We start from the raw sequence: 22,358 nt of genomic DNA, 5'->3' as shown, positions 1-22,358 counted from the left end.
CTCAGTGTTTGCAGTAATTTCTTCTTCTTTGTTTTTTTCTGAGACAGAGTTTTGTTCTTGTTGCCCAGGCTGGAGTGCAATGGTGTGATCTCAGCTCACCATGACCTCTGCCTCCTGGGTTCAAGCAATTCTCCTGCCTTAACCTCCCGAGTAGCTGGGATTACAGGCATGTACCACCACACCTGGCTAATTTTGTATTTTTTTTAGTAGAGACGGGGTTTCTCCATGTTGGTCAGGCTGGTCTTGAACTCCCGACCTCAGGTGATCCGCCCCCCTCGCCCTCCCAAAGTGCTGGGATTACAGGCATGAGCCACCGAGCCTGGCCGGGGTGTTTGCAATAATTTTTTTATGAAGCAATGACAACCCAGAATTACAGTAGCACAGGTATACTCATGTAAGCAAAGTGATGCATACTGTGCTGGAACGTAATTCTGATTACTAATTTAGCATTTCAGAAGAATAACTGATCAGTAAGGACCAGGCACAGTGGCTCATGCCTGTAATCCCAGAACTTTGGGAGGCCAAAGAGGTAGGACCACTTGAGCCAAGTTCAAAGTCAGTCTGGGCAATGTAGTGAAGCCCTGTCTCTACAAAAAAATAAACAAATTAGCCGGGTGTGGTGGTGTGTGCCTGTGGTCCCAGCTACTCGGGAGGCTGAGGTGGGAGAATCACTTGAGCCTGGGAGGTTGAGGCTGCAGTGAGCCATGATTGCACGGCCCAAACTTTTGTGCACATTAGTAGATAATATAGTAGATGGGCAACAGAGTGAGACCCTGTATTTAAAAAAAAAGAAAGATAAATGAGGGATAGAACATTGAGGATGGAGAAAATACTGTTCCCCTACCAGGCTTTCTCTTTTGAGGGGACAACCACTAGAATGAAAGATCCTTATATTAGTGTTTGTACAATGCAAAATTGGGTGCAGCTAATAAATGCACACAGTGACCTATTAACTAGAATTTCACTTTGTCCACCTTTGTTTTCATTTCACTCAGACAAAAACTAGAACATCTGGGATAAGTTAGCACCCTTTTCCAGAAAGGTTGTCCATGAGGCTAGAACACAGTCTGAGCTACTACAATAGTTAGGGGAGAGTTTGTCTCAGAGGGGGAAATTTGAACCCTTTCTCTATGGGTTTTCTGGGGACAACTTTGTATCTACTGGCTGCTCCCTTAGATTTTTGCATGAATTGATTTGTTTGTTAATATTATCTACTAATGTGCACAAAGTTTGGGCCCCAATAATCTCTGAGTGACAACCAGGCTGAAGTTCATGCATAGGCAGAGACAGACCGACCGACCTACCTACCTACCTTCCTTCCTTCCTTCCTCTCCTCCTCCTCCTCCTTCTTCCTTTCTTTTCTTTCTTTTCCTTTCTTTCCTCTCTCTCTCTCTCTCTCTCTTTCTCTCTTTCTTTCTTTTTCTTTCTGTTTTTCTTTCTTTTATAGAGATAGGGTTTCACCATGTTGGCCAGGCTGGTCTCAAACTCCTGAACTCAAGTGATCCACCTGCCTCAGCCTCCCAAAGTGCTGGGATAACTACAGGTGTGAGCCACTGCACCTGGCCCCCAGAGGTCTACTTTCAACCCTTGATTATCACACTTTAACCAAACACATTCTTTTAGAACAAATTTTGAGGGTGCCCAGAACTTCCTGTCAAATATTGCACATTGATAGCCCCCAAATTAAAGTAAAACAGAAACCTGACAAAAACCAATAAAACTCTTAAGATCTACTTGAAAGCATTCGTCAACTGCTTATAATCTTTCTTTCTTTCTTTTTTTTTTTAAATTGAGACAGAGTCTCACTCTTTCGCCCAGGCTGGAGTGCAGTGGCGTGATCTTGGCTCACTGCAAGCTATACCTCCTGGGTTCACGCTATTCTCCTGCCTCAGCCTCCTGAGTAGCTGGGATTACAGGCGCCCGCCATCACACCTGCCTTGGCCTCCCAAAGTGCTGGGATTACAGGCATGAGCCACTGAGCCCAGCCTTTTTTTTCTTCTTCTTCTTTTTTAGATAGTCTAGCTCTGTTTCTGTCACCCAGGCTGGAATGCAGTGGCATGATCTCAGCTCACTGCAACCTCCACCTCCCTGGTTCAAACCATCCTCTCACTGAAGCCTCCCAAGTAGTTAGGACTACAGGCACATGCCACCATGCCGGCTTTTTAAAATGTTTTTGTAGAGATGGGGTTTTGCTATGTTGGCCAGGCTGGTCTCAAACTCCTGGGCTCAAGCAATCCTCCCGTCTCAGCATCCTAAAGAGCTGGGATCACAGGTGCGTGGCACCATATCAAGCTAATTTTTAAACTTTTATTTCTTGTAGAGACTAGGTCTACCTATGTTGCCCAGGCTGGTCTCGAACCCCTGGCCACAAGTGATCCCAACTCACCATTCCAAAGAGCTGGGATTACAGGCACGAGCCACTGCACCCATCTTGGTCTTACAACTTTCATACCATCAATCTCTAATGACTCCTCAACCTATGTCTCCAGCCTGTACCTTTTCTAACTTCAGATTTAAATATCTAACTCTCTATTTAACCTATCCACTTGGATGTCTAATAGACATCTCAAACGTAAAACGTCCAAAGCTCTGCTTCTGATCTTGACCCACAAACCTCCTCCTCCTGTTGTCTTCCTCATCTCAGTGAGTAGCAATTCTGAAGTAGTTACTTAGGTCACTAAGTTTGGAGTCATCTTTAAATATTCTCTCATTCATCCCAATCTAATCCTGTTGGCTGTTCTTTCAAAATAATATCTGGGACCTAACCTCTCACCCCTTAACTCTCACGCCTGGATTAATGCAGTCGCCCCCTAATTGGTCTCCCTGTGTTTGCCTTTTTGTCCCTTCTTCTCTCACTGCAGTCCACTTTCAACACAGCAGGCAGAGATATCTTTTTTAAATGGATGACAGCCTGGGTGCCGTGGCTCACGCCTGTAATCCCAGCACTTTTGGAGGCCGAGGCAGGTGCATCACCTGAGGCCAGGAGTTTGAGACCAGCCTGGCCAACATGGTGAAACCCCATTTCTACAAAAAATACAAAAGTTAGCCGGGCATGGTGGCACACGCCTATAATCCCAGCTACTCAGGAGGCTGGGTGGGAAAAATTGCTTGAACCTGGGAGGTGGAGGTTGCAGTGAGCCGAGATCACACTACCGCACTCCAGGCTCAGCAATAGAGCAAGATTTCATCTAAATAAATAAATAAATAAATAAATATGACAGATCTCTTCTCCATTCCAAAACCTGTAACAGTTTCTGATTTTGCGAGCAAGAGCCAAAGTCTTTAAGGAGGATTTGACCCCATCCCCTACTCTCACTGTTCCAGGCACATTTGCTTCCTTGCTGGCTCTTACACCTGGCAGAAGTGCTCTTGCCTCAGTCCTCGGACAATCATCCCTTGGATATCCACAAGGTCTGCTCCATTATTTCCTTCCAATTTTGGCTTATATATCACCCTTTCTGCTTCTCTCTGACCATTCTATTTTTATTTATTTATTTTTATTTTACTTTAATTTTTTTTGTTTGTTTTGAGACAGGGTCTTGCTCTGTCATCCAGGTTGGAGTGCAGTGGTGGATCATGGCCCACTGGAGCCTCGACCTCCTGGGCTCAGGCAATCCTCCCATCTCAGCCTCCAACGCATCTAGGACTACAGGCACATGCCACCATACCCAGCTAAATTTTGTGGTTTTTAAAAATTTGTTTTTGTAGAGACAGACTCTTGCTTTGTTTCCCAGGCTGGTCTCAAACTCCTGGACTCAAGCAGTCCTCCCCCTTGGCCTCCCAAAGTGTTGGCATTACAAGTATGAGCCACCATGCCCAGCCTCATTCTAGTTTTAAATTACAATCTTCATCTCAGCACTTCTTGCCTCCTTCCTGGGCATTTTTTTTCTGTTGAACAACTGATGTACTATTATACTTATTTTGTCTCTCTTTTCCTACTAGAAAGTAAATTCCACGAGAGCAGGAACTTTTACTTTGCTCAATTCTGTATCTTCAGCGCCTAGAACAATGCTTGCCACAGAGTAGGCACAGTGGATTTGTTAGAGTAAATGAATGTCTGAATTCTTATTTATCTTTCAAGATTCACATTCCCCAGGCTTCCTGCCCTCCTCCCACTCCTTCAATCTGGACTAATACCTCTCCCTACTCTAAGTTCCCATAACATCCTGTATTGTAGTACTTTCCAGAGATTTTTCTTTTTGTTATTTCATTTTTTAAAGACAGAGTCTTGCTCTGTCACCCAGGCTGGAGTGCACTGGCATGATCATAGCTCACTGCAGCCTCAAACTCCTGGATTCAAGTGCTCTTCCCACTTTAGCCTCCCAAGTAGCTGGGACTGAAGGCACACACCACTACACCCAGCTAATTAAAATTATTTTTCGTAGGGACAGGGTCTTGCAATGTTGCCCAGGCTGTTCTTGAACTCCTGCCCTCAATCAATCCTCTTGCCTCAGCCTCCCAAAGTGCTAGGATTACATATGGGAGTGTAATTTCTGGCCAGCCACTGTACCTGGCTAAGCAACTTTGAAAAAAAAAAAAAAAATTGTATTCCTCAGGATTTAGCACACAAAAAGTGCTTTATGAATATTAAAATGAAGTTTTCACAGCAATTATACTCAATTGTTAGGGTAGTGGGAAAATGTTAAATAGGCATGAGTGAGGGGCTTGCCAACTTCCTCTTTCTTACATGAATTTCCTTCCTCTTTCTAAGAAACCCACATTTGATTCTCTTTGCTTCCCTCTCACCAGAACACCAGTGACTACACAGAGTTGCCAAAATACCTTTTTTTTTTCTTTTTTTTTTTTTGAGGCAAGATCTCACTCTGTTGCCCAGGCTTGAGTGCAGTGACGCAGTCATAGCTCACTGTAGCCTCTACCTCTCAGGCTCAAGTGATCCTCCCACCTCAGGTTCCTGAGTAGCTGAGACTACACAGGCACACCACTGTGCCCAGGTAATTTTTAAGATTTTTTTTAGATGGCTATTTAATTTTTATTTTTGTAGAGACAGAGTCTCTCTATGTTGCCCAGGCTGGTCTCAAACTCCTTGGCCCAAACAATCCTCCTGCCTTGGCCTCCCAAAGTGCTGGGATTACAGACATGAAACACCTTGCCTGGCCTGCCAAAACAATTTTAACCAAATGTTATTTTATAGCTTTCAAATCCGTTTGGAAGAAAATATTGGGATTTTTAAAGATGTTAATTGTTGAGTTACTACCACCATGCAAAAACGTTTTATCTTCACCTAGAATCATAAATCACATGGTGCATTTCCTAGCTCCTTTTAAGACTCTAATGATTAACCCCATTCTCACTCCCACTGTAAAACTCTGAAAATTTGAGTTTTCAAATTATACCACAATTGCTAACTATTAAATACCTATAGGTAGGCAGGCCCATCTCTGTCTCAGAATTTTTTTGAGTATCAGGATAATAGTTATTGAACAAAAGGAGGCCTGGGGTCCAAAATGGAGGACAATTGGAAAAACAACAGACCAGTATTTCAGCAAAAGGTGCAAAACAGAATGGAAGCACTGTACTAACAGGCAGTGTGGTGGCTACGCATGGTGGCTCATCCTAGCACTTTGGGAGGCCCAGCCAGGAGGATCGCTTGAGTCCAGGAGTTTGAGACCAGCCTGGGCAACAAAACGACACCCTGTCTCTACAAAAAATTAAAAAATTAGCCAGGTGTGGTGGTGTGCACCTGTAGTTCCAGCTACTCCGGAGGCTGAGGCAGGAGGATTTCTTGAGCCCAGGGTTTAAGGTTACAGCGAGTTATGATCACACCACCGCACTCCAGCCTAAGTGATAGAGAGAGATCCTGTCTCTTAAACAACTGGAAAAAGCCTGATTGACTTTAAATCTCTCATCTACAAGATGAAGAAATCAAAGCCAAAGGTACACAGCAGGAGTTGGCATTTCTCAAATATCTAAGAAAGCATATCAAGATGATAAACTGGTCTTTAAGTGACTTGACAATGTTATTTATTATCTAGAAACTGAAGTAAGGTATATTCTAATGTGTTCAAAGTTGGAGTCTGTATTATTCTATGCATTTTAATTGCTGATTAGAATTCAAGTGATGTACTTATTCTCAAGCTTGTAGTTTGTATTTTGCTGAAAGAGACTGGCCTAAGTGTACAATCCAGCTGCCACATGGGAAGAAGTAAAGAGATCAAGGAGAACTGAAAGGATGCTACTTGATTTTTTCAGGAGCTTAGGAAGAAAAAGCAGCCACTGGTGGTACTGTCCATAAGACCCTTCTCCTAACCTTTGTAAACTATTAATTTGAAGGAGATACGAATATAACTTCATTGCAGTTGGAGTACAGAAGGGCAATACAGGAATATAACATAGGGTAAACTTTAATTCACACAATCAGTGAGTAGTTTGTTTGCCACAGATTGTAGTAAAACTAAAAGAGAATCTCCAAGGTAGGTCTAAGTTAAAAGTCGTTATCTTAATGTTTTCTTTCCTAGTCATAGTTTTATTTATTTTTATTTTTTTAATTTTATTTTTTAAATTTTTTTACTAGTCATAGTTTTAATGTAGGAATCTTGTGTGTCTTAAACTCTTAGGGGATGGCTCCCGTTGAAATGTTGCCAATTTTAGGCACTTTTTATCTCAAACTCCTGGCCTCAACAATCCTCTTGTCTTGACCTTCCAAAGCACTGGAATTACAGTTAGGGTGTGAGTCACTGTGACCAGCCAGCACTTTTAAAAGAATGATAAACAGAAAGGAGAAATTTCTTTACCTGCAGATTACAGAATGACGTAGTTTTAGTCATTCTTTCAATATTTTGGAAGTGATCTTTTACATTATATACTTGTGTACTGATGGAAAATGAGCATGTATTACTTGTACAAAAATAGCTTCGGGACGGGAGTGGTGGCTCACACCTATAATCCCAGCACTTTGGGAGACTAAGGCAGGTGGATCACTTGAGCCCAGGAATTTGAGACAAGCCTGGGTAACATGGTGAAACTCTGTTTCTACAGAAAATAAAAAATTAGCCAGGTGTGGTGGTGTATGCCTGTAGTCCCAGCTACTTGGGAGGCTGAGGTGGGAGGACTGCTTGAGCCTGGCAGGTCAAGACTGCAGTGAGCTCTGATTGTGCCATTGCACTCTAGCTTGGGTGACAAAGCAAGACCCTGTCCCCCCCCCAAAAAGCTTCAAGTGCTTTAGTGTAAATAAAAATACAATACACGTAACCACATCCTCATATTGTTTTACTGTAAGGTAACAAGTCCATAATACTGAAAAATCAATTCTCTTAATGCATAGTCACACTTCGTAGAGTGTTGGTCTCACGTTGTGGCAATGAAGTTATACATAAATCAGGTGCTTTTCCACCTCTGTTGTATTGACCTCCCTCTCTCTAGCTTACCCAAGATTCTTTGGCAAGTACTAAAATGACTGTCCTATTCTTATGTCATTTCTCTGTGAGTACAAACTGAGGAACACTGTCATTTATGTTGCCCAATTGGAAGTAGAAATTACATGCCAATCTCCTATGCATTAAATCTTTATATGGATAACCCTTTTGCAGGCATGTAATTATAGTTAAAGCAATGGTTTCCTAAGTACACCTGAGTACTTAAAAGTGAGGTGGCTGGCCAACTCTTCAATGGATTAAGTTAAATATAATAAACTTGAACAAACGAAATGATTAATAGAATTCCTTTCAGCATGACAAGTAGACTTCAGACTTTCTACATTATTAGACTTAAGTACTATATCAATTTTAAGTTTTAGAGGGATGTTTAACATTTCGCTGCCTGCTACTGTGTAATACAAACCAAAGTGCAGGTTTTAATCTGGGTTTAACATTTAAAATTCCCATCAGACATAACTATCTGCTTCACTGGCTTCAATAATATGCATAATTTAACTCAAACAAAGGAGAAATAGTATTTCCTAGTCTGCTATCTCAACTCACAATTTTTAGAAGTGCTTAATCCACAGAGTGGAAATTTTTATGGCCTTAGGGGATGCCAGGCCTGAAACTTAAGGAGGAAATCTTAAAAGTTCATGTTAGTACTGCTGTAAATCTTACTTTATAATAACTTCATACAGTCATGCGCTGCAGTCATGTGTTTCAGTCAAAGGAGGACCGCATATATGATGGTTGTCACGTAAGATTACACTGTTTTCTAAACTGTACCTTTTCTATGTTTAGATACACAAATACCATTGTTAAAATTACCTATAGTAGGCCAGGCGTGGTGGCTCATGCCTCTAATCCCAGCACTTTGGGAGGCCAAGGTGGGTGGCTCACCTGAGGTCAGGAGTTCGAGACCCCTGGCCAACATGGTGAAGCCCCATCTCTACTAAAAATACAAAAATTAGCCGGGCGGGGTGTGTGCCTATAATTCCAGCTACCCAGGAGGCTGAGGCAGGAGAATCGCTGGAACCTGGAAGGCAGAGGTTGCAGTGAGCTGAGATGGCGCCACTGCACTCCAGCTTGGGTGACACAGCAAGACTCCGTCTCAAAAAAAAAAAATATTACCTACAGTATTCAGTACAGCAACATGCTGTACAGGTTTGTAGCCTGGGAGCAACAGGCCTAGGTGTGCTGCAGGATATACCATTTAGGTTTGTGTAAAGTAGTCTATGATATCTGCACCGTAACAAAATAGCCCAATGTATCTCTTAGAATGCACGGAAAAGGACACATGAGGTCATATTCTATTCTTTCCTGAGTATTTTGTAAATCATTTACTATCTCATGAAAGCAGCTAAGCTGCAACTCTAGTCCTATCTTTCAAGTGGGGCAAGTGCCACAAAGAGATACATTAATTTGCTCCCAGCTCCACTGCAAATCAAGTGGGTAGATCAACACCCAAGCCTATCCCTTGTATAGCAAAGCCATCTGTAGGTACTGACTGTTTAGGACAGTAATAATGCGTAGTATATGTTGCAATTGAACTCTTGAGGGTTTTCTTCCCTTACAGCTGGGCCCTTTCGTAAGATTCACTTCCCATTAATTACGATAATCTAACTCGGAACTCACACTCTGCAGGCTGAAGATGACTGAGGTGTTTTGCCTGATGTCTGTCTATACCGAACTAATGACCTGGAAATTAAAGGCTTTGAAATGTATTCCCAACCCCCTGACTCATGGCCTTTCAGTAATGCAGCTAATCTGAGGTCTTAAAATTAACCGCCTCACAGTGAACTGGAAAGGGCAGCACTGTGATTAATGCCATGTTGCTGATCTGGTTTGCCAGGAAAGGTGAGTAGAAAAACACGGAATATTGGTGGGGCGCGGTGGCTCGCGCCTGCAATCCCAGCACTTTGGGAGGCCGAGGCGGGCGGATCACCTGAGGTCGGAAGTTCGAGAACAGGCTGACCAATACGGAGAAACCCTGTCTCTACTGAAAATACAAAATTAGCCGGGCGTGGTGGCGCATGCCTGTAATCCCAACTGCTCGGGAGGCTGAGGCAGGAGAGTCGCTTGAACCACAGAGGCGGAGGTCGTGGTGAGCCGAGATCGCACCATTGCACTCCAGCTCGGGCAACAAGGGTGAAACTCCGCCTCAAAAAAAAAAAAAAAAAAGAAAAAAGAAAAAAGAAAAAAGAAAAGAAAAGAAAAACACAGAATATTACCTTCTTTATCTAGCAGGGTATATTAGAATCTGTTGGTTTTAGGAACTAATAACCTTTCCCTGGCCCTAAATTACCTAACCGGCACCTTGGGTCTAATCTAATCCAAATGGTTACTTTTTCAATATTGCTTCCTTTTCCAGAAGCTTTATTCAGTGACTTTTAGGTTGAAGACTAACTAAAGCAAACTAAATAGAGTTGAAAATCAAGGAACTAAATAATAATTCCACGGTACATATAGACCCTATTTGGTTTCTCCGTTTATGGCTCCCTATAGGTTGTGTTCACCTTTTTTGGCTCTATAATAATGAGTGAATAATGCTGCTATAAACACGCGCGCACGAAGAGCTGTTCACATCCCTGCTTTTCATTCTTTGGGAAGTGGAGAGGCGGACTGGGAGAGTCAGACATATGCTGCCACACCATGAACCTGGAAGGCACGATGCCAAGTGAAATAAGCCAGTCACATAAGAGAAAGGTTGCAGAGTTCCACTCAGAGAAAATACTTAAGAGCAGTGAAATTGATAAGAGTAGGACAAGGGTTGCCACGGGCCCCAGTGGGAGGGGGATTGGGGAGTTACCGTTTAATAGGCACAGAGTTTCACTTTTGCAAGATGAAAAACGGTGGGAAATGGGACGTGGCAATGGACGCAAAACAATGTCAATGTTCTTAATGCCACTGAACTCACTTACAAATGGTGAAAATGGTACATTTTGTTACATATGTTTTACCACAGATTAAAACGACCCCAACGCTAAGCCTTGTAGCCCTCCAGAAACTCTGGGAGAGAGGATAAGCCTTTTGAACAGCGCTTTCCAGAGAATGTGTACAAGAGGCAGGCTCAGGCGGAGAAGGTGGGCCAGGCGGGCGAGATGTCCCGAAAAGGCAGAGCCACTTCGTTACAAGGTCCACTTTCCTCAGGGATTTCCCGCTAGGAGTGAGCATTCTTTTGTCACAGGAAAGCCTTGAGATTCTCCTTTCCTTTCACAAAGCCCTCCCAGTCAAAGACGTCCCTAACGTTGGGAGTTCCCTGCCTGCCCACTCCTTTCTCTCCTGAGCCATATGCCGCATCCCTCAGAACCCCGTTCCTTAAGACTCCACGGTCTTCCATGTTGGGTCCCGGCCACCGCCACACTAACCGTCAGCTGCTCAGACCCCACCCGCCGAAAGCCAGAACGTGTGGGCGGGTTAGGGGGGCGTCCTCAAGCGCCCCGGAAGTCACCACCCCCCGTCGCCGGCGGAGGCGCCCGGGCGGGGCGCGCGGCTTTGATTGGCGGCAAGGTGGGACGATGCGTTACGTGCGACGATGCGTCCCCCTCCCCGCCGCTCCTGCGCGCGGTTAGCTTGGGGAGGGGCGGAGCATGCGGCCCTGGGCGGCCATTACCCGGAACAGTCTCCGGGCTCGGGTCCCGTGACCCTCGGCGGAGCTGGCGGGAGGGGGCGGGGGTGGGAGGAGGGCGTGAGGAGGGAAGGGGAGGGAGGAGAGAGAAGGGCGGAGTAGGAGGGAGGGAAGGGGGCGGGGTGGAAGCGCGTCACGTGATCCGGCATGGAGGCGGTGGCGGCGACCGGGAGGAGCCGCCGGGGCAGAAGCCGCACTTGTTAGTGTGGGGGGAGGTGGGGGCGGGGGACGCCGACACCGTCACCGTCACCCAGGGACGCCGAGGAGAAGGCGGGAGGGGGGTGGGGGCGAGATCAGGCTCCGACCCCCTGCCGAGGGGATGAGGGGAGCATGGGTGCCAAGGAGTCACGGATCGGATTCCTCAGCTACGAGGAGGCGCTGAGGAGAGGTGAGGGGGGAGGGGTCTGGGCGAGCTGCCTGGGAGGCCCGCGACGGGCAGCCCGGAGGGTGGGTGACTGGGAAGGAGAAGGGAGGTTGAGGGCGTGGGGCGCCTGAGGCGGAAGGGAAAGGCGGCCGGCCTTGGGGAGTATGGTGGGGGAGAGAGGTCTGGTGGGAAGCAGCGTATGGGAATTAGGGCCGTATGGAAAGGGGCGAAGCTTGCCCTGAGAGAGGGGGATCGGGATCGGCGTTGGCAGGGCAGTGCTCGTGCTCCCTGGTGGCGTTGTGATCCTGGATGTGTCCAGGGAAGTCCTCCTCTCCCCGTTTTCTTGGGCGGCTCCAGCCCTTCCAGCCCCCCTCATCCTTCACTGCCATTTTCTCCTATCATTCCTTCATAAAAACCTCCAATAACATCCTAACCTCGTTCCTAACAGGCTTAGCTGGAAGGGGGCGAGGAAGCGGCTGAAAAGCGCTCCTCCCTGCTACTGGAAGCCCCTTCGTATCTGGGGAGTCCCTGCCTTTTCCGAGGGCCTATGCCTGCCTCTTGGGGGCTGTGGCCATCCACTTCTGCCCCGTTCACCGTTTGAGCGGCTGACTTTGATAAGAACGATCTGAAATGAAGTTGTGTTTGAGGTGAGACTGGACAGCTGGCGTTGCCACCAGACCTTGTCTTAGGTTTCATCTCCTCCGACGTTGACCAGCGCCTTTGACTGCACTTGATTCCCAGTTCTCGCTCCATCCCTCTCCGTGAAATGGCATTGGGAAGTCCAGCATTCGGATATTGTGTTAAAGCTCCCTTTAGAGACTGGCCTGGCTGCCAGTCCCGGCCTGCTGCTTATTGGCTCTGAGGCACAGTATATTGTTGGCAGCCCCAACCCCCTACCACTCACTCTGATACCGCTGTCCGTGTTCACTAAAGCACACACTAACTGAAGTGTTTGTTGCACAGTTTATGGCTGGAATGTCTTAATTTTTCGTGACTGGGATTTCAGTGTGTGTAGATCTGTGCATGCTTGTATTTCTTTTAGACATTTAATGGATATTCTTGGTAAGAAGTGAAAAAACATTAAGAAGATTAGGAGCTAGGCATTATTGTTAACAGGTTTCCAAGTCAAGAAATCAGCCATGCTCCAGGTGGTTTTAGTAGCTAAGGATATAAAATGGAAATTAGATTAAGAGACATGTATTCAAAATGAGGCTTGAGAAGGGAACTCTTGTTCGTATATAGGAAGAAGAGGGATAAGTTCAGTTAACCATCACCTGACCGCAAGATACAGAATTGAGATGTATTGGTGGTGGTGGATTTACCAGAATAACACAAATATGCCTTTTATGTCTTTCTTTTTTTTTCGCCCTGTGGAACAGTATAATGATTGTTTTTATGGAGAATCTCACTTGAACTTTTTTCTCTGCCCCAATATGAGAAATATTCCAAATTCTTGATGTGTTTCCAGCTCTAGTAGGCTAGTTATTTCCGGGATGCTGTTGAGCCTGACAGGTCTGGCGTCAATTAGGCAATGGCTTACATGGTATGAAAGAGGACATTAGTCAGACTGATTTACAGCTTCAAGGTTCAGAAGTGTTTCTTAAGTTTGAGGGTGTGAATACTAGTGATGTACCTGGCATTGAGAAATTCTAAAATTAAACTTGTATTCAGCTCTAGCCTGCTTAATCTCCTTTCAAACTAGGATTGTACGTTTGTAAATACAAATGAAGTTAATTGCGTTTTAAACTGATCTAACTGGAAGGTTTTTGTTCAATTTCTTATACAGTGTCTGTTAAATTTTAAAACACATGTATTTGAAGAGATAGCAAAATATTTGTTAAGAGCTTATTTGTAACTATTGGAATGAATTTATGTTTTACCAGTTTGCTTTAGAGGAAAATTAAAGCAAAAGAGAGCAGCAAGTTGATAAAATTGTATTTCTAAATGTAAACCAGAAGCCCCCTTCTTTAAGCATGGTACTGTTTAGTAAATGTCAGACTTTAATATAGAATTTAAGATTACAGAAAGAGTTTATGAAGCTTTTTTTTTTTTGAGACGGAGTCTCAGTCTGTCTCCTGGGCTGGAGTGCAGTGGCGTGATCTCAGCTCACTGCAGCCTCCGCCTCCGGGTTCAAGCCATTCTCCTGCCTCAGCCTCCCCAGTAGCTGGGATTACAGGCACATGCCACCACGCCTGGCTGATTTTTTGTATTTTTAATGGAGACGAGGTTTCATCATGTTAGCCAGGATGGTCTTGAACTCTCAACCACAGGTGATCCACCAGCCTCGGCCTCCCAAAGTGCTGGGATTATAGGCGTGAGCCACTGTGCCTGGTCCCAGAAGCTTTTGATAGAGCTAAAAATGGCTTGGAACCTCTTTTGGGCACTTGAATAATATAAATAGTTGCTAAAACCTGCATTCATTGGTTTCATCTACTTGTTTATATTGTGTAAAATGAATGGGGGTACGGGTAGATAGGATTTGACAAACACACATTAGTCCAGTGTGTGCAAAACAAGCTTGACAAAACTACTGAAATACTTGTCTCCTTGGCTTTACTTAAAATTATTGAACGCTAAATAATGCCTAGATGCGATTAGGTAGTATTTAAAAAATAGGCATATATTACCACATACAAACATGGAATTGCAGGCAGTTTATCTTGCAAAGTGGGGCCTTGGGAACAAAGTGTTATGTTAATGACAGATAACACTGGGCCTGAGTGGAAGGGCAGTCTAGTGACTTCAGTTACATTTTAGAAGCACCTAGAAATTAGGAAGATTGGTTTTTGCACGCTATTTTAGCTAGACTGTTTGTCAGTTATCTAAACCTTAACATTTTCTGAAAGTGTACATTTAAACACTGGTAGGGAGATGTATTAGTGGTAACTTTTATCTTTTGGCTTGAGTATATCTTTCTTCAATATCTTGAGTAAAACACCAGGAAAGCCTTGACTCTTGTTTATATTACGTGTGTTTTCTAAGGAAGTATACTTGTACTTCGCGGATACTGGAAATTTGAGCAGCATGTTCTTCATCTCTTTATTTCACCTCCTTGTTGCATCTAAGTTTGTGTCTTGTGTATTCTTAAAAGTGTATTTTAAATGTGTGGAACACAGCATTCAAAAAGCACTCAGTGAAAGATGAGTTGCATTTTAGATCCTTTTAGAACTCTAAGACATCTTAAAAATCTTTACCAGTTTTTTAATTCTTCTGTCTTATCTGCTCCTCTGTCCTTACTTTCGTCTTTCTGGAAACAGGATTATAAGGTGATGTGTGTGTGTGTGTGTATGTGTGTGTAAGAATCAGCTGAATTAAAATGATTCTTAACTTTTAAATTGTAGTAATAAAATACAGTGGGTGAATTTCTTCTAATTCCTTTCTTTAAAATCTGGCATTTATATTGCGCTTAGTAGCTGAGTGAACTATAGTGTGTCAAAAAGTTATGTTATGGATTCATATTTTAAAATGTCCTTTTGCTCATTAATTCAGCAGATTTTTTTTTTTTATATTTTAAATTCTAGGGTACTAATTCAGCAGATTTTTACTAAAGGCTGGGTGTGAATTAGGCACTAAGGAAATGGATAACCAAGACCCCTCTCTCTAGGATCATATAGCTTGGTTCAGTGATCTCCACTAAGTGCATATAGATAATCCCTGACTTACAATTTAACTTCACGATGGTGCAAAAGCTATATGTGTTCAGTAGAAATCATATTTCAGTACAGTATTAATATTTAGTATTAATAACCGTAATAGTATTAATAACCATATTTCAGTACGCTAATAAATTACATGAGATTTTTCAACACATTACTGTGTTATTTTGTTCAACACTATACTAATATAAGTATTCTAAGCATGTTTAAGGTAGGCTAAGTTATGATGTTCAGTAGATTTGGTGTATTAAATACATTTTTGACTTAATGGTATTTTCAACTTATGATGGGTTTATTGGGAGGTAATCTCACTGTAAGCTGTTGTATCAAAGAATGTAAGCCTATTCATAGAGGATAGGAATAAAATACTAGAAATTCTGTTTATAGTTCTAACTTGTATATGTTTAATAATGCACATAATATGTTCAAAAGTAGTATATATGCATATCATTTATAAATGATCAGCTTATGGTATAATAAGTGCTGCAGTGCTATAGGAGAAAGTGCTATGGGAATATAGAGTGTGTATGTTTTCTCTGATGGCCTGGAAGGGCCACTAGCACTATGCTCATTTTATAGTGTATGCTCAATATAGTCACTTACAGGTAGTTGTGTTTACTAGTGGAATAATTAAGCATGTAACAGTTGACAATTTAGTACTTTTCATTTTGCTTATCCACCAAATCTAAGATGCTTTAAAACAATGACTCCCAACTAAGATTTTGTTCTCCAATTTCTCAGTATTAATCTTAAAATTTCATTACATTTATGCTACCTATGATGTGATGTTAGCTGGTTTAGCATAATGTATTATTCTATACATGGAAATTGAATTTCACAGTCAGTACCTTCTGGGCTGCAGTACTTATCTCCCTTATTAAAGCACTTATTTTACCTTCCTATGAATTTTTAAAATTCACCAGTGAACTTTCTAGCATTAGTTTGGAATTGTTGGTTTCAGTTAAGCCTTTTAAAAGTATACCTAGCCAGATCTGACTATTTGTAAAGGAGAAAAATGGGGCAGTTTTTAATTAGTCTGCTTATATAGTCACCTGAGTGGTTACAAAGGTGCTGTTTTCACAGATCTCATGGTTTCACTAATTTCACTGTTTTCACCTCACTAATCTTCAGTTCGTAAGTTTGGTGTGTCACTGACAAAGAGGAGATAAATATATTGATGAACTCTGGATTTTGGGGGATGAGCAAAATGAGGTGACATCACTTGCTGGTTAGTGAGCTCCACATTTACCAAACTGGACAGCTCTTGTTTGTTTTTTCTTGTTCATTGTCTCTCTTTGTGCTTAGTGAGACTTTACAGTGACAGCACTCAGAGTTGCCTTCCAGAAAGATGTGTAAGGAAGTTAGAGTTGGGATTGTGATGCCCAACCAATAGCCAGATATTTTCTCAGGATGAGAAAGGGAAGATTTTTGACACTTGATTATATACTTGGATCACTGGAAAAGTTAGAGAAGTTATTATTTTTGTTGTCACTATAGAAAAATCTGTTTTTGCAGCACTAGAGTAATACTGAGAGTTTGAATTAGAAGCTTTAATGTTAAACAGCTGCAGTGGTGGAGGGATTTTTTTAAATTTATGGACTAAAAATTAGTAGTTGGATAGTATACTGAGAAGATTAAGGTGGGACTGACAGTTCTTTTCATACTGTATCCAGGAAGCATGGCTTCTCTTTTGAGAGCTTGTTTATGCCTCTGCTTTTGCTTTCTGGGCCTCATGACATATTTGTGTTTTTAAGTTGAGCAATTTCATGTCTTTTCTGCATTCCAATAAGTCCTCTCATTTAATAATAAAGAACTCTTGGAAGTTAGAGGTATGTAGTTAATTATTGATACAAAAGCCTGATAAAAACTAGCTTTTCAAGTGTTTATTGTTCTTTCTGTTTCTTTTGTGTTGTGTGTGTGTGAGATATGCAGCAATAGAAGAGAATTTTCTTTTATAGTCAGCAATCTATCCTAAGACATATCTATTCAAAGATGACCAGTATTCAAGGCCTTCCATTAACACCCCTCTTTATTAGGGATATAGTATTCATTACCATAAGGCTCTTTTTAATTTGTTTTTATTTATTTCTTTTTCTTTTCTTTTTTTTTTTTTTTGAGACTGAGTCTGTGTCGCCCAGGCTAGAATGCAAGTGGCACTATCTTGGCTCACTGCAGCCTCCGCCTCCCAAGGTCAAGCTATTCTCATGCGTCAGCCTCCCGAGTAGCTAGGATTACAGGCACCTACCACCATGCCCGGCTCATTTTTGTATTTTTAGTAGAGACAGGGTTTTACTATGTTGGCCAGGCTGGTCTCGAACTCCTGACCTCAAGTGATCCACCTATGTTGGCCTCCCAAAGTGCTGAGATTACAGGCATGAGCCACTGTGCCTGGCCTATGTATTTACTTTTGAGACAGAGTCTTGCTGTGTCACCCAGGTTAGAGTGCAGTGGCGTAATCTTGGCTCATTGCAACCTCCACCTCCCGGATTCAAGCAATTCTCCTGCCTCAGTCCCCCAAGTAGCTGGGATTACAAGCACGGTGCTACCATGCCCGACTAATTTTGTATTTTTACTAGAGATGGGGTTTCTCCGTGTTGGTCAGGCTGTTCTCCAACTCCCGACCTCAGGTGATCCGCCTGCCTCGGCCTCCCAAAGTGCTGGCATTACAAGCGTGAGCCACTGCGCCTGGCCTAGGGAATTCTTTTTTTTTTTTTTTTTTTGAGACGGAGTCTCGCTCTGTCGCCCAGGCTGGAGTGCAGTGGCTGGATCTCAGCTCACTGCAAGCTCCACCTCCTGGGTTTACGCCATTCTCCTGCCTCAGCCTCCCGAGTAGCTGGGACTACAGGCGCCCGCCACCTCGCCCGGCTAAGTTTTTGTATTTTTTAGTAGAGACGGGGTTTCACCGTGTCAGCCAGGATGGTCTCGATCTCCTGACCTCGTGATCCGCCCGTCTCGGCCTCCCAAAGTGCTGGGATTACAGGCTTGAGCCACCGCGCCCGGCCTAGGGAATTCTTAAGCTCTTCGCCATCTCGTGTATAAGATTCAGGAGAACTGATGTTTTGAAACCTTGCCTATAACATGTTTCTTGGGATACTAGACACTGGACTGCATTAAAAGCAAAACTATGCTAAAATGAGATTTTATAGAGGAAGTTCTCCAGTGTCTTTCATTTCTATAAAGAAGCTTGGTTGTCCCAGCATCTTATCCTGTGGCAAAAGCCTTTTAACGTTTGCTGTGGTTGCCTTTTGGTAATGACTTGTGAAAGGGTCTGGAGAGATTCCATTATGGAAAGGATCCTTCTATCAAGATAGGCCTTCACTAGTCTTTCCCATGACAGCAAATGGCATCACTATTGCAACCCAAGTACTATACTGAAAAATCTAGAGATATCCTCAGTTTCTCCCTTTCTCTCATTTCTGACCATATCCCCTTATCTCCAGTTAGAATCTGTCACCAAGTTTTATTAGTTTGGTATTCAGTTTAGTCTGTTAGCTTCTGCTTAATTGCCTGCACTTTAGTCCCCACTGCCGTCTTTTGCTCCAAGACACTGCAGTAGTTTCCCACAGTCAGTGTATTCTTAAAATCCAAATCAGATCTTGTTATTCCTTTCTTTAAAGTCTATAATTGATTTTTAAAAATGTAGTCTTTATAATGGTCTACAAGGCTGTAAATAATTTGGTCCCTACTTAAAACTCCAACCTCAGTTGTAGTAATTTACCCCTTGCCTCCTATACACTAGCTACACTAGCCATCTTCTTGTTCTTGGAAACTGTTCTGGCTTGCAGCCTTTGCATTTGCCACTTTCTCTCATCCTGGAAAGACTACGAATTTTTACACGTCTGGCTCATTCTCGTATCTGATGCCCACAGCTCAGATGGCCTCAAGGATGCCTTCTTTTATCACCTCATATGTAGTGGTATTTGTCTATCACTATTGTGCAATATTCTGAACAGTTTGTGTACAGCCTTTATCATAATATGTAATTATCATGTTTATTGTCAGGTCTGTTGCTGAATCCCCAGTGTCAGGATAGGTGCAGTGTCTAATGTATTTTAAGTGCTCAGTAAATATTGGATGTCTGGATGAATGTATAAATGTATAAATGATGGAGAGAAGATGTGGAGAGCTTTCATGTTTGTAAGGTTGGGGGGTAAAAAATAAAGACAGGGATCAAGTTATACTAAATGTATCCACCTCAAAATTTCTTTTCCTTTCAGCAGCTTTTAAAAAGTTTGTGCTTAAAGTTTTTTTGTTGTTGTTTTTTTTTTGAGACAACGTCTGTCTCTCTTCCCAGACTGCAGTGCAGGTGGTGCGACCTCGGCTCACTGCAACCTCCGCCTCCTGGGTTCAAGCAGTTCTCCTGCTTCAGTCTCCTGAGTAGCTGGGACTACAGGCACAAGCCACCACGCCCAGCTAATTTTTGTATTTTTAATAGAGATGGGGTTTCACCATGTTGGCCAGGATGGTCTTGATTTCTTGACCTTGTGATCCACCTGCCGTGGCCTCCCAAAGTGCTGAGATTACAGGCGTGAGCCACCACACCCAGCCTGTGCTTAAAGTTTTAAATGATAGTTAAAAATAAAGTCTTAATTATATTATGTAGTTTTGTCTGTTTAGTTCAAATACTTGAAGCTGGTAAATAAATTCCTGAGAGATTAGTATGGGGTAAGTATTGTATTTATGAACACTTGAGAATTTCCTTTGGGTATATATAAAATTTAATAATTTTATATTAATTTTTATATGAAATAATCATTTTTATATGATGACTTTCATGTACTTTTCATTTATGATGACAGGTATTATCCTACTGCTGTATGTGAAGTTAGAGTTGGAAAGTTATTTGCTTAAAGTGTTATACAGAGTTATATAAAATTCAACACACAGAGCTCTATCTTGGTTCTAAATAATCCAGGTGATTTTAAATTAAATTTTATGATTAACTTTTTTTTTCTTGGTCTAAGACTCTTTTTCTCCTATGTTCCATGGCTGATGCTTCCCTCCCTCTTTTCTTAGTCTTTTGGTTTTTGTTTTTATTACAATGATATATACACATAGTTTAGAATCAGGTGGGAATACAGGGCTTGTTATGAAAATGGTACTGTTAGCTGGGCATGGTGGTTCAGGCCTCCCAAATAGTGGGGACTACAGGTGTGCACCACTACACCTGGCTAATTTTTTTTTAATTTTGCAGAGACGAAGCCACACTACGTTGCCCAGGCTGGTCTCAAAATCCTGTCCTCAAGCCTCAGCCTCCTAAAGCATTGGGATTATAGGCATGAGCCACTGTGCTGACTGGCTGAGGCCTCTGAGAGAACTTGACATCTGGGCTTAGTTTTGACAGATAAGGATCTAGCAAGGCAGGTAGTTCAAGGAGAAAGATATGTGCCAGTTTGTTGGTGAGATTATTCAGTATGCCAGCCTCTGGAAATAAAAATCATATACTGGCCCTAATTTCAAGACACTAATAATCTTGTCAGGATTTTCTACACAGAGAAGATGCATAAAATTTGGTCTTAAAAATGAGTTCACCATGCACACATACACACACAAAAAGTAAATACTGCATTACTCTGTATATATGAGGTTCAAAAATAGGCAAAACTAATTTGTGTTGAAAGAATAGTGGTGACCTCTGAGGGTTGGTATTGACTGCTGGGAGAGAACAGGAGAGAGCCTACTGGGGTGCTGGAAATGTTCTGTATTTTAATTTTGCATGATAATTTCTTGGATGCATCCCTAAAAATTCAGTCAAGCTATATAGTAAGATTTGTGCAGTTTATGTAAGAGGAGAGATACGAGGGGGAACCTGTGGAGAAGCAGAGCATTTCAAGATCTAGAAAGCAACATGTGCAAGGGTACACAGTGTTCAGACAGGGTCCAAATCATAGAAACTACTAGGGCTTGCCATGCCGGAACAACTGACTTCAAACCATAGGGCATAGGTACCTTCCACTGAAGAAGAACATCTGAGTAAAATGACTAGAGGTGCATTTCAAAGATTATTCTATTGGACATATAAAGAATGAATTGGAGGAGTAGGTGGCAAATAGTCCAAGGAACAGATAAAGACCTTTTTTTTTTTTGGAGACAGGGTCTCCTTCTGTCACCCTAGCTGGAGTGCAGTTGTGCAATCATGGCTCACTGCAGCCTCTACTTCTTGCGCTCATTCAGTCCTTCCATCTCAGCCTCCCAAGTATCTGGGACTCCAGATGTGCGTCATCACACCTGGCTAATTTTTTTATTTTGTTGTAGTGACGGGAATCTCACTGTTGTTTCCCATACTGGTCTTGAACTTCTGAACTCAGGCAATCTTCTGGCCTTGACCTCTCAAAGTGCTGGGATTACATGTGTGGGCTACAGTACCTGGCCTTATTAAAATGTTGACATAATGGGACTACCTAGTGCTGTGCGTTCTCCTTAAAGGAGAAAGCTGACAGAATACAACTACCAGTAATAGTCTGGTAAACTGCTTTCCACAGAGTAGATTTTGTTTGTCTCATGACATTTGTGCAAATACTCAAATGTTTCAGGAATGTAAACATGTAAAATTTGGGTTATAAACAATGCCTCCTGGCTCTAAAATTATCTGAATCCATGAAGCAATCAGTAGTAAATATGAAGGAAAAATGAAACAGCCTTATATGCAAGGACAAGCACAAATTTCTAATTTGTGTTATAATTTGGGTGCCCACCTGGTTTTGAAGGTGAGCCTTGGTTTAACTGGTTCTGAGACATTTCTCTCAAATAGCAAATGAGTAGTGGGTATGAATAGAGTACATTGTAAAGTCATGTCAAAATTCCATGCAATTTTTGGAGCCTTTTTTCTCCCATGTAATTTATATAATTTGACATGTATTCCTGTGTAAAATATTTAACCTCTTTACAATAAGCACTAAGTGGGCTAATTAGTATGCTCTTCTTATTTCATATTTCTGTGGTTTCTCTTATCTGGAATGACTTTTTATGCCACCCAGGCTGGAGTGCAGTGGCACATTCACTGCTTACTACAGCCTCAACCTCCCAGGGTCAAGCAGTTCTCCTATTTCAGCTTCCCTAGTAGCTGGGACTACAGGTGTGCACCACTATGTCCCATTAATTTTTGTGTTTTTTTGTAGAGACTGGGTTTTGCTGTGTTGCCCAGGCTGGTCTTGAACTCTTGAGTTCAAGAGATCCGCCCACCTCGACCTCCCAAAGTGCTGGGATTACAGGCATGAGCCACCGCACCCAGCCTTTTTTCTAATTTATTTATTATTCCGAGATCAGATGAGATTGGGCATGTTCAGGTTGGTATGGCCATAGACTGCTTTTATCCTAATAATTTTGTATTGTAC

At 42.5% G+C, this 22,358-nt stretch overlaps 1 protein-coding gene across 4 annotated transcripts in view; it reads left to right on the top strand.

Annotated features, from left to right (window-relative positions):
• Positions 1 to 11,128: 11,128 nt before the first annotated feature.
• USP32 (ubiquitin specific peptidase 32) overlaps positions 11,129 to 22,358 on the top strand; it is a 218,412-nt gene continuing 207,182 nt past the window's right edge. For 2 of the 4 annotated variants that reach the window (XM_021929123.2, XM_009190403.2), the window contains exon 1: positions 11,129 to 11,392. In XM_021929123.2, coding sequence (XP_021784815.1) covers positions 11,335 to 11,392 — 58 coding nt within the window. In that variant the 5' untranslated portion in view covers positions 11,129 to 11,334. Of the gene's footprint in view, positions 11,393 to 11,816; positions 12,016 to 22,358 lie in introns of all 4 variants that reach the window. The other 2 variants (XM_009190404.4, XM_003912864.3) reach the window with 2 other exon arrangements.

The sequence above is a fragment of the Papio anubis genome, chromosome 17, assembly GCF_008728515.1.
Source record: "Papio anubis isolate 15944 chromosome 17, Panubis1.0, whole genome shotgun sequence".
NCBI lineage: Eukaryota > Metazoa > Chordata > Mammalia > Primates > Cercopithecidae > Papio > Papio anubis.
This window is presented reverse-complemented; position numbering and strand designations above follow the sequence as displayed.